Source organism: Histoplasma capsulatum, genomic scaffold (assembly GCF_000149585.1).
Source record: "Histoplasma capsulatum NAm1 scaffold_1 genomic scaffold, whole genome shotgun sequence".
NCBI classification, from domain to species: Eukaryota; Fungi; Ascomycota; class Eurotiomycetes; order Onygenales; family Ajellomycetaceae; genus Histoplasma; species Histoplasma mississippiense.
This window is the reverse complement of record NW_001813982.1, coordinates 5045420-5057591: the sequence shown is the minus strand read 5'-3', so window position 1 is coordinate 5057591 and position 12172 is coordinate 5045420. Positions and strand designations below refer to the sequence as shown.

The following is a 12172-nucleotide window of genomic DNA, read 5'->3' as shown; positions in this document are numbered from 1 at the left end:
ATACAGATTTTCAGCTCAGAAACAATAAATTAAATCAGATAATAAATTTATCTGAAAATATCTATTCAACAAGTTTACATCTTTTTATTTTAGAAGCTGAGAAGTTGGCTCTGAATGTAATCCCTCCCACGCACCTTGGGTCCCCACGCCAAGGTGCTACCTGGTGGCCGCATTACCCATTCGGCCACCGGGGAAGCAGAGTTGTGAGGTGTTGATTGTGCAAGCTAACTACTAACAGATGTTAAGATATCTCGTATATCAAGGATCAGAGATGACATCATGCTATAATCTGCCTTGTTGCCTATTTTGCTTCGCCTTTTTCAAAATTGCCTTGCTGCGCATTAGAGCACTGCCCCGCTTGTATAATCAAGCATATTCTTCCTTATAAATACTGCCTACTTATCATGTAATTATCGGAGTAATAATAATCAATTCAATAATTTATTTTCTATTTTGATATTCAGTATTTGGGTCAATATTCGGACATTATCCAGTTCCGACAGTCAGCTTGCTGCCCGTGCTACCACTACCACCACCCGGAACACCACCACCACCACCGCTGCCGCTATCACTGCTGGTGGTCATACCAACCGATGGGATAGCCGTCAGTGCTACTACTGTGAAAGAACTGGTCACATTGCTGATATCTGCTGGCTCAAGAACCCTCATCTAGCAGATGCTGAATGGAGGGGAAATAATAAGGAAAAGATTAAGATGATGAAGGAATCAAAGAACAAAAGTAAAGAGAGAGATAAAGAACAAGATAAAGAGAAGGATCTTATCATCAGCCAACCTAGTCAAGGATTATACACTGCAATTTCTTTGGATGGAGATGAGCTCTTAAAAAACCAGCCAGGTTATATGAAAGAAGAAGGGTATTACAGTCAGTTGAAGAAGTGGAAACAACAACCTGATTGATAGATTGCTTGATTTGTCTGATTTACTTGATTTGATTGTTTGATTTGATTTTGCAATTTCATGTATAATGGGATTTCTAGATAGATGATATCTATATGGCTGCTAGTCCGAGGGAGGTGTTGGCTCTAGGCTGCCTATCACGGACTAGCGCACCGCACATATATGCCTCAGCTACCTACATGCTAATACAACCACTTAGACGTTCTACAAATCTGTCACATCAATATATCATTATTTAAACAGTGAAAAACGATTAATTTAATAAACACTATATGGGATTAGAATTAAGATATTTGATGAAATCAGTGATAAAATATTTAATTCTAGTCCCATGCATGGTTACTCAGTCAATTTAATAATTAATGAAGGCTTGTACAAATTTTTTGATTGTCATCTTCAGGACTTTCAAGACACGGACCACAAAGAAGAACCAAGCATTCTTCATTACATTCACAAAAAAGCTCTTCACAATAAACAAAGCGGTTATTTAATAAAGAATTAGGTCTGAACATAGATTGTTTTTCATTTTTATTTGAATTTAATGTAGGGAAATTTGATGATATTAAAGTATTTGATGATGATGGTATAATATAATTAGTTAAATCTTTTGAAGAAGTATATGTTCGCCAATTATTCACTAAATTGTTATTATTATTATTATTATCAGTAATAGATTTAACTTCATTAACAGATATTTTCTAAATGTTCAAGTAATTTATTAGATTTTATACTTCATTTTATTATAAAATTTAATAATATTATATAAAACAATGATATTGATTATTTATAACAATAAATTTACAGTACTTACTTGTGCTAATATTTCTTGCATTATTATAGAAAATATAATTTGTAAAATTAAGAAAATAAACTTCATAATAAAAATAATAAAATAATATATAATATTAAATTTAATATATACAATTATTCTTTTTAATATATTAAAAATATTAAATATATATAAATACATTATATCTTGTTATAAATTAGTTTAACTATTATTTGTACTTATATTACAATTAAATGTCATGAAAGTGATTTTAATAACAGTGTTAACTTTTAATTTTATTAGATAAAATGAAATAATGTCTTTTAAAACTCGGGTAAAGCTTAAAAAAGAAGAAAATTATAAAATTTTATAATTGAAATCATTAAATATCAATGTGTTCAAAACAGTGGCTTTATTTTCGATGATTTTATTAATATAGAGGAGATTTTTACATCTTTAATTGGTTTAAATAAGTGGAGACTTCACTTTAACATTTAATTATAATTCTAAGGGCGTGTTCGGTTGTTCTGTTTAACCTCGTGTAAGGTCTTATAAGAGACCCACTTCTCTGGTCTGTATGCTCTTACACACTCAAATACACTCTTACACAGCTTTACCTACTCAAAAACATCTAGTATTTTCTATATTCCCCATTTACACAGGATTAGACTTCAACCAGCTATTTAAACTGAAAAGTGGAGAATTCTAACTGAAATAGGCTAGATAGAGGGTGTATAAGATCATGTAAGCTACACACATCTAAGACCTTCTCATGAGATGGTTTTACCTTGTGTAAGGTTGTGTAAGTGGAGGGGACTCTCTATAATCAGGGCCCTAGATGTTTAGTAGATATTTAGTAAGCCTCTGAATATGACATCAGCAGCATGCTAAAATGGTAATAATGGTATTAATATCCACTTTTTGCGTGCAGGTTTTGTGAGATTGTACGTGCATCCGAACACGCCCTTAAATACAAGCCGCAAATCGCTCGCTTGCGCTTGCTTATTCAGCTTGAAAACTCACTGTTTAATCCCTTCAATGAAGATAATAAAGATGAATTCTTGTGACGGGTTAGCATCTGTTAGTAGTTAGCTTGCGCAATCAACTTCTCACAACTCTGTTTTGTGCTTTCATAGCTTCTAACAATTCTTCTGTGTAATCTCTGCTCCGCCCATGTGTAACGTGACTCACCACCCAACGAACTCATCCACCCAACGAACTCCTATTTTTCCCATGAATCCCTGCAACTCTTCAACTTCAACCACCCACCATGCCACCCAACGAAGCAATTATAGAGCAAGCGATCGCTCAATTGAATCGACAATTGATTCCTAAATATGCTGAGGTTGCAAAGGAATTCGGAATCAATCGCGTTACCTTGATGCGGCGGTTCAAAGGTCAACAGGTCTCCAGAACAGAGGCAACATCAATCTACTGTCAGAATCTCACGAATACTGAAGAACAACGCCTCCTATTTCATATTAATCAGTTATCCGATCGCGGCTTCCCTGTGACACCTCAAATACTGCGCAATTTTGTATTTGAGATCACCAAAATGCAAGTAGGAATCAACTGGGTGTCTCGCTTTTGTGAGCGGCATAAAGCAAAGATCAAGAGCATCTATCTTCGTGCTCTGGATCAAAAGAGAAAGCAGGCAGATAATAGCTACTATTTTGAACACTTCTTTACTCTTGTAATTGCAGTTTTTTTGCTTCTTTTCGCGTGCAATTCCATGAGCTTTTTGCTGACTTCTATTGAATAGTTGCAGGAGAAGATCAAGCAGTATGATATCCTACCCCAGAACACCTACAATTTCGATGAAAAAGGCTTTCTTCTTGGCCTCCTTCGTACCCTCAAGCGAATCGTTTCTATAGAAGCTCTCAAACGGAAGCATACAATTGGAGCAGTGCAGGATGGCAGTAGAGAATTCATTTCTCTGCTTGCCGGTATTTGTGCAGATGGAACTACAATTCCACCTGCACTCATTTACCGCGGGGAATCAAGAGATATGCAAGATAGTGGCTTGAAGATTTTGATCCTAAAAAGGATCAGGCATACTTCGCTGCTTCAGAAAATGGATGGAGTAATGATGAATATGGGTTAACCTGGCTGAAACAGGTGTTTGATCCTCATACAAAGCAAAAAGCAAGAAATCATTACCGCCTGCTTATATTAGATGGCCATTCATCTCATATAAATATGGCATTCATTGATTATGCGGATCAGAATCGAATTTTGCTTGCTATTCTTCCTCCCCACTCTACACACCGTTTACAGCCGCTAGATGTTGGAATATTTGGCCCACTTGCAAAGGCATATTCAGATCAACTAGATTCCTATACACGTTCTGGCTATGGCTTTATTCGGACTACAAAGCGAGATTTTTGGCGATTATTTCGTGCTGCATAAATCTCTACAACTGCGGAAAATATCAAATCTGCCTTCATGGCCACTGGCATACATCCTATAGATCCTGCCCGCGTTCTCAAAAAGATTCAACCACGTCCACTTACACCCCCGGAACTGCTTCAGCAGCGTACACCTACATCTATACGAGCTTTGCGAGGCCTGATAAAGCAGGCAAGTCAACGTCACCGCCGACTTTCAGTTGATATTAAAAAAATTCTCCGCGCTGGGGAGAATATTGCTCTGGACAGAGAGGTTCTCTTAATAGAGAATAAGAATCTTCAGACTGCTCTAAATAATGAGAGAAGGCGACGCAAACGGGGTAAGCGTATGGGGTTGCTTAATCCATCAAATCCCTCACTTGCTCAATTCTTTTCTCCCACAAAGGTGCAGGCCGCGAGGGAGCAAGCAGATGCTAATGAAACTGCGAAAATCGATGATCAGGCACGCAAGGAGGATATGAAGCTTCAACGAGCGATTCTTCGTGAGCAAAAGCAGGCAGAGCTCATGGAGCGGAAGGAACAACGTGAGAAGGAACGTTTAGAAGCTGCTCAACGCCGTGAGGAGGCCAAAGCTGCAGCTGCAGCTAAACGTTGTATAGAGAAGCAACGGCGAGATGAACAGAAGCTTCAACTGCAAAAAGAGAAGGAAGAACGTGCTGCTAAACGTCATGAAGCACAGTTGGCAAAGAAGGCACTCGCGGAGGCCTCAAAGAGGCCTACAAGAAGATCAACAGTGGGCTCAAAACACCGTAGAAGCTCTATACAACCTTCTAAAAGCGGTAATAAGTGCCGCACGCAGGTCCCCCCAGTGGAATCAAATGATATTCCTTCTCTGAAACCTTCTACGCCGCGATCCGATTCGACCGTTTCAAAACCACGAGTTTCACGTTCCGGGCGGATTATTAGGCCAAGCAATCGTTCTCTGAATTAATCATATATATTTATATGATGTATTCTACATATAGTTTTAATCTTTAATAAATAATATTAATATCTTCTTGCATTGTTGTGCTACAGTTGAAAATTAACGGCTCTATAGAGCGCTTTTTGGAGTTCGTTGGGTGGTGAGTCACGTTAGTTCTATGTGTAGTTCTAACGATTCCTCCGCGTAACTTTTAATGTTCTTCCGCTCCGCACTTCATTATAATGTGATCTTCAATATTCTTCCATTTCATTTCTTTCTTTATAAAAATCCCTTTCTTTATACAATCTTCTCTTCTGATCTTTTTTCTCTTTTTTTCTTTCTTTAATCAATTTGTAAACTGTATTAGAATAGTGTTAGCCATTAATCAAAGTACGCCCCTTACAATTCTCAAGTTATATAATTTACAATTATTAATAGAGAATAATTATATCAATGAAAAAGATGAATAATATTGTAGTAATATTATAGAATTAATATAAAATAAAAGCTTTAAATAAGATATAATTAAATATCAGATAATTTATTAAACAAAGTAAAATGAAAGTTTTAAAAATTATATAAAATTTTTAAAGAATTAAATATTGATTTATAATTGATTGATAGCTTCTTGTAATGCACTCGTTTAATATTTCCTTATTATTATATTATCTTTGTTTATATCTTCGTCTATTCTTACCTCTTTCCATTATACTCTCGCTACCACTATTTCTATATGTAACTATATATGTGGAAGGTGTAAAGCATGCTTGATTGAAGGATTGCTAGCTACGTGGCAAGTTATTATGGTGGAAGGATTACTAAGCCAGGGCAGTTGACCTGACACCCCCACTCACCATAGTAACTATACACAATGCTACATACAAAATTTGCCTTCAAATCAAGTACAGGTACAAAGACAACTGGAAAAACGAAGTAGTTAAAAAAATCAAATCCATCAATTTTTACCCCCCTATCCCTTCATCTTAATAATCTCCTTCCAACGCGTATATTTCAACATTCCGAGCGGCTTGGTTAACCCGTCTGCCGCGTTCTCGGCGGATGGGACGTACCGGACCGATATCTCATTCTTGCGGACGAGATCCCGAAGGATATGGAATCGGACCTCTATATGCTTCGATCGGCGCGGAATCGCTTCGGAAGAGGATAGCTCGATGGCAGACTTGTTATCGGCATGAATCGTATAAGCAAGGCCATTCGCCGGAGGTGGGTTGGGGTGATCGTCGGCATCCAGATTATTGAGGCGGGACGGCACGAAACCGGCATCTTCTAGGAGCTCCTGTAGGCAGACGAGCTCATATGCGGCTTCGGAGGATGCGATATATTCGGCCTCGGTTGATGATTTGGAGACCCCTGTCTGCCGGCAGCCTCGCCAGGCGACGGGGCCCCCCGCCATATATATGATGTAGCCGGTAGTTGAGCGGGATCCCGGATCCCTACCGGCCCAATCGGCATCGGCGTACGCCACGGGTTCGATATCGGCGTCTTTGTAGTAGGTTAAAATAGCCGCATTAATCGTGCCCTGCAAGTAGCGGAGCGTACGTTTGAAAGCGGCCCAATTCTTCGAGGTAGGGCGGGCGCTGAATCGGCCTAGAAAGCCTGCTGCAAAGCTAACGTCAGGACGTGTATTGGTCGCAAGGTATTGCAGGGATCCAATGCCTGACTGATAGGAGCGTAGGGTAAATTCCGCCGTATAAGCGACCGGTTCCTCATTGTCATTCATGAAATCAACGTTCTCCTCTATGGGAGTAGACGTAGGGTGGCAGTCATCCATAGCGAATTCCTCCAGAAGATTCGTAATAAATAGGGGTTGGGACAACGTAAGGGAGGTCGAATCCCGCTCAATCTTCATGCCCAAATATCGGTTCGAATCGCCCACATCCTTGATTTCGTAATTAGCGGCGATTGCGGCCTTGGCCCAGTTGAGATCTTCGATCTTCGGGCCGTATAGGCGTACGTCATCCACGTATACAGTCATATAGACCTTTCTCGCGTCATGAATGAACAGTCCAGCATCGTAGGACTGACACGGAAGCCTGACTGCAATAGCATTCTTCGCAGTTCCTCATACCATAAAAGCGCTGCTTGTTTAAGACCGTAGAGTCCCTGCATTAATTCGCAAACAAGATCGCCACGACCTTCACGGAAGCCCGTAGGCTGGCTCATATATATCCGTTCGTCGGCCGGCAGTTGGGCGTTCAAGAACGCGGTTACCATATCGATTTGCAGAACGTGCCACCCTCGGGATGCCGAGATTGCCATGAGAGCTCGGGACGTGGAGGCGGAAACGACGGGTGCAAAGGTCTTCGAATAGTCGACACCCTTTTGTTGATAATTGCCGCAGACCACCCAGCGGGCCTTATAGCGGACGACTTTACCCAAATTATTGAACTTCTTGTCGAACACCCATTGGCCGCGAAGGACTGCCATATTAGGGGATCTTTCAATCAGTCGCCAGGCCCCAATCTGCTTTAGGCGATTAACCTCTTTAACACAGGCCTTGTAATAATACTTCCATTCGGCGGAAGCTTTGGCACGCGTGAGGTTCTTTGGAATCGGTAGGCCTGCAATTTCAGGATCGGAAGGGAGGTCTTCGGTCTCAGGGCCATTCTCCACTGAAGATTCCCCCACTGCAGTAATATTCCCTGACGGTGTCGGGGTATCCTCTATTTCTATTGAAGGATCCGGGGAAATCGGGGTATTTTGCACCAAAAAGGTAGGTATTCTCGCCGAAATTTCATAATCGATCCACCAATTATTCGTGGGTACTAGAAATAACGGACGTTCGGGTTGGATATCCTCATCGATGAAAAGATCATTAATCGATGGGTCAGGGGTCGCCGAAGGAATTGCCGCAGCCGCTTGGCGGGCCGCAGTGGGTAGGGCCTTCGGGTCTTTTGCGGTTGGAATTGACGGGTCTGCAAGGTGGAGATCCTCTTGGAAAATGACGTCTTTGGATATGTATAGACGCCCATTGGAGGGATCAACCAATCTATAATTAGTGAACCCATCGTAGCCGACAAAGGTTAATTCTAGTGATCGGGAGGCCATCTTATTCGTGGGCTTTGGGATTATTTTTAGGAACGCCTTGCAACCCCAACGGCGGATTCCACGGGCCGACGGGAGCGCTCCAAGCCATGCCTCATATGGGGTAATCGGCTTCATATTTTCGGGGCCCCCGTATAGAAGGGTTGAGGTTGGCATAAGGTTAAGCAGCTCCGTGGCCGCAATAACCGCCTCACCCTACATCTTTTCGGGAGCGGAAGAATCTATTAATAGGGATCGGGCTTTCTCAATGATCAACCCAATCGAACGTTCGGAAACCCATCTTGTTACGGGGTATGAGGGGGGGTCGGTTCCCATTTGATTCCCTCACTGAGCATATAAGCCGTAGCCGCGTTCGAATTCAATTCGCCACGATCGGAGTGTATAATCGCGATGCCGCGGCCCAGCAGATTCTTGATGAATTGGTTGAAGATCCGCAGATATTTCAACGTTTCATCCTTGCGTTCCAGAAGGAACACCCACCTCATACGTGTGGCGTCATCCGTAATGATCATGGCGAGCTTCTTGCCGGCGTAGGAGGATATGTCATTTTCGGTTCCAAGAGTCTCACCTCCGCCGAAAATATCCACCCAAATCTTAAGAGCTTTGCGAGTGGCACGGCGTGGTGCGGAATTCTTATACGTAGCGCGCCTCTGCTTGGCTTTGACGCACGTGGCGCAGAATGACAACTTCTTCGGGCCGATAATGGCAATTCCGAAGCGAGGGTCCCTGGCCATCTTCAATATATTATTTTCGCCGATATGGCCCAATCTACGGTGCCATTCATCAAACGGCAGTTGCTTCGGGACCACGGCAGGGAGTCGGTTAGGTGGGGATATGACGAAGGAATCCGTATCCGGATCCTTGGGGTTAATCAATTGCTCAACCTCCTCACGGTTGAACGGCCCTAGGGACCCTGCGTTCGGATCATAATCCGTTGAAATTGTCTTTGGTTTCGGAACAGCCACGTACGCGACCGCCCCATATTCTTGGTCATTCATAACGCCGTCAAACGTCGGAGGACTGTCGGATAGGATGTAAATATTATTGCGGGAAAGGTTGGCATAGAACACGTCATTGCCAGTAGGGGACAGGAACTCAAAATAATTTCCAGCGTCAACGTGCATATCACGGCGAATATAGCCCTGGCGTTCCATAAGCCCAGCGGAGATGAGGTTAGCTGACAGTCCTGGCACGTAGTATACGTGATTGAATTCAATCAACCTCTCGCCGACTGGGATGGATGCCATGCCGACGCCTTGGACCTTCAGAACGGCCTTGTTGGCCACCTGGACCGTAGGACCGTCGATCGTAAAAAGCGTCGAAAATCGTGATCTATCGCTCGCGATATGGCAGCCAGCGCCGCTATCCCATATGGTTAGGGGATCCTTGTGGGGTTCCACAAAGCAGGCCGGCACGTTTATAACCTTTGCAACGTTCGCCATCTGAAAGGACTCTGACCCGTCCGTAATCACTAACTGGGTCTTGCCCCCACTATTGTCCTTATCCTTCTTCGCCTTCTCCTTCTTCTCTTGAACTCCTTTAACTTAGTAGCATTATTGGCCTTCCAATCATCGGGCGCCTGGTCGGGATTCGTAAACCAACAGACAGTGCCGAAGTGGGATCTATTGCACTCGGAGCAGGTCGGCGGATTGCCAGCTCCACCACGGCCACTGCCGCGGGAGCCGCCACGACCGCGTCCGGAACGACCTCCACGGGCCGAGTTAGATGTATTCGCGCTATTATTGTTCGCGGAATCGGCAGCTGCTGTGGCCCCCGATTGGGCAGCGTTGGCAGCTGTATCCACCGATTGTGCGGGCTTTTTATCTTTTGGAGGGTCCAATCGAGATCGGATCTCCTCCATGAGAAGGTGAACGTCCAATACAACCGGGATCGATTTGGACTCTTGGGCCTTCTCAATCTTCTTCTGTACATAACCCCTCCAAACGTTCGGAAGGGCGGAATAGAATATGTCAAATACCCACGCGTCAGGCGGGTGAGCATCCATCATTTCCAACTTCATGATCGCGGCACGGAACTTATCAGGGGAACTGTGCACGTTAGTGACCTGAGTGCCACCAAGCGATGTGAATTCTAGGACTGCCTCTCGGCGGAGCTGGGTCTTGGGGATAGAGTATTCCTCCTCAATTGCCCGCCAGAGGGTGTAAGCAATCCTATTCTCATCATTTTTTATGAAACGTGGCCTGACGTTCGCACCCAAAGAGTTCGAAATGAACGCGTAGGTCCAACGGTTTCGGGCGTCCCAAAAGGGAGCCCATTCGGGGTCCTGCAGGGGGTTCTGAACCTGCTGCTTTTCTATTATACCCCAGCACTGCGCGTCAACCAGCTTGGTCTTCATTGACGTGTTCCATGTGAGGAAATTTGACGTGCCGGTCAGAGCATTCGGCTTGGTCATTGATTTTACATCTTCTTTGAATTGGGCGATTGCCTTGCCGACACGACTATCCGGATCATACAGATTAATTATATTCTAGTTTTTCGCCAAGATTGGCATCCCACGTGGGCGTTCGGCCCGTAGGGGTAGTAGGCGTATGGCCGGCAGATGGGATTTGGCCTGCAGCTGCCCTGCGTTCGCGGACTTCTTCTAATCTTAATTGGAGCTCAACGGTCTTGCGTTTCTCCTCTAGGGCCTTACGTCTTTCCTTTTCCATCTCAAAAGTCACCATAAGACGTTGCATCTGCTGGTCAGACACAATATCGTCGGAAAGCAAGGCCTCAGAACGTCGGGCTCCATTGTCATGATGTGAGCCCGCCTCATCAAGCTGTCGGGTAGTTCGGGTAGGATGGACAGGTCGGGCCGACGGCCTGACTGTGTCAGGAGCTGTATTCAATCCAGCTTCGAATCGGAACGGCGTTTCAGGAGGATCGGGCTCATTAATAGAGCTCTCAAATGCTCCTGGCGGGCGATCGTGAGCAGAGCTTGGGCGTGGGGGAATATCATCATCCGCCACTACTGAGCCAGAGGGCAGGACGCGAGATTGCGAGCGTGTAACGCGGTGCGTTCAATGGGGCCTAGGATCCGCCATCTTGAATCTTTTCTTTTCTTATTAAGGGCTTCTTGGATCAGGTCCTTGCCAATATAAGCTTTCGGTGGCGTCGTAGTCGCCAATCGGGTGTTTTCTTTTTTGCTTTTTTGCAACGTTGGTGCGTTCCACCCTGCAAGCTTCTCTAAGCGAGCAGCGGCGTAGAATCAAAACAAGACTTCTAGAACGCGTCAAAAGGGGTGTAATAAGACGATTTTAACGCTGAAAGGCGTATCGAATGAAGCAGTAGTTAAATAATGATTATATCGACAAGGAATCCCGAATTGGCAGCGTTGTGCGCAAAACGGGCCTCATAACCTGTGGAAGGTGTAAAGCTTGATTGATTAATTGCTAGCTAAGCGGACCATTTTATATAGGGTAAGAGCGTTACACGAGACACGTGGTTGTCTCACAAGATTCACTCTGAAATATCACAATCTGATTGAGAGCAGTGACTGATGAAATTAATTCTGATTTTTACTCAATTTTTAATGATAAACTGTCAACAGTTCTTCTCATCTGTGGCAGGCAGCAGTTTTTTTCAGATGATGTCAGTCACACAAACACAGCAAGCAAATCAGACAATAAAAATAAATGAGATGAACTTCATTCATAATCAGATTACAAAAGCATTGATGTGAAATTCTGAAATGATCACTGTAACTGAGCAGCTGATGTCAGATCTCATTTTTAAACATAATATAGAGATGTCTCTAAGAGATGGGCTACAAGAGTAATTACAAGAGTAGTGTGAAGTACGCACAAAGGATATTAGAAAGGTAGCAATCTCTATTGTTCAAAGCTAATCGCTGATCTCCTAAAATCCACGGATATCAGCGAGCATTATATAGATAATGTTGCCATCGCCACGTATCTATCGCCACGTATCTATTTCCTAATATAGATATCTCCGTTGCGCCTATTACAATGTCACTGTGATTCAAACTTATACACTGATCTGAATATCAGCATGAGCGGGACTTCAGCAATGTGACTCAATTGAAGATATTGTCTGATCTCATGCATGAGCCATTACTGATTGCCTTCACAGACAGCATGGAGCGGC

The 12172-nt window shown here is 43.4% G+C and overlaps 4 protein-coding genes across 4 annotated transcripts; 2 read left to right on the top strand and 2 right to left on the bottom strand.

Annotated features, from left to right (window-relative positions):
* Positions 1-2957: 2957 nt before the first annotated feature.
* HCAG_01425 (predicted protein) lies at positions 2958-3791 on the top strand (the record flags this gene model as incomplete). Its single annotated transcript, XM_001544328.1, has 2 exons — positions 2958-3248; positions 3450-3791. 2 exons carry the CDS (start codon positions 2958-2960, stop codon positions 3789-3791), a joined length of 633 nt encoding a protein of 210 aa, XP_001544378.1.
* Positions 3792-4132: 341 nt separating this feature from the next.
* On the top strand, positions 4133-4848 carry HCAG_01424 (predicted protein; the record flags this gene model as incomplete). Its single annotated transcript, XM_001544327.1, has 2 exons — positions 4133-4652; positions 4775-4848. 2 exons carry the CDS (start codon positions 4133-4135, stop codon positions 4846-4848), a joined length of 594 nt encoding a protein of 197 aa, XP_001544377.1.
* Positions 4849-5969: 1121 nt separating this feature from the next.
* On the bottom strand, positions 5970-8068 carry HCAG_01423 (predicted protein; the record flags this gene model as incomplete). The annotated part of the gene is made up of 2 exons (XM_001544326.1): positions 5970-6953; positions 7046-8068. 2 exons carry the CDS (start codon positions 8066-8068, stop codon positions 5970-5972), a joined length of 2007 nt encoding a protein of 668 aa, XP_001544376.1.
* A 281-nt stretch (positions 8069-8349) lies between these two features.
* On the bottom strand, positions 8350-10761 carry HCAG_01422 (predicted protein; the record flags this gene model as incomplete). Its single annotated transcript, XM_001544325.1, has 3 exons — positions 8350-9608; positions 9668-10524; positions 10583-10761. 3 exons carry the CDS (start codon positions 10759-10761, stop codon positions 8350-8352), a joined length of 2295 nt encoding a protein of 764 aa, XP_001544375.1.
* Between the last annotated feature and the right edge of the window lie 1411 nt (positions 10762-12172).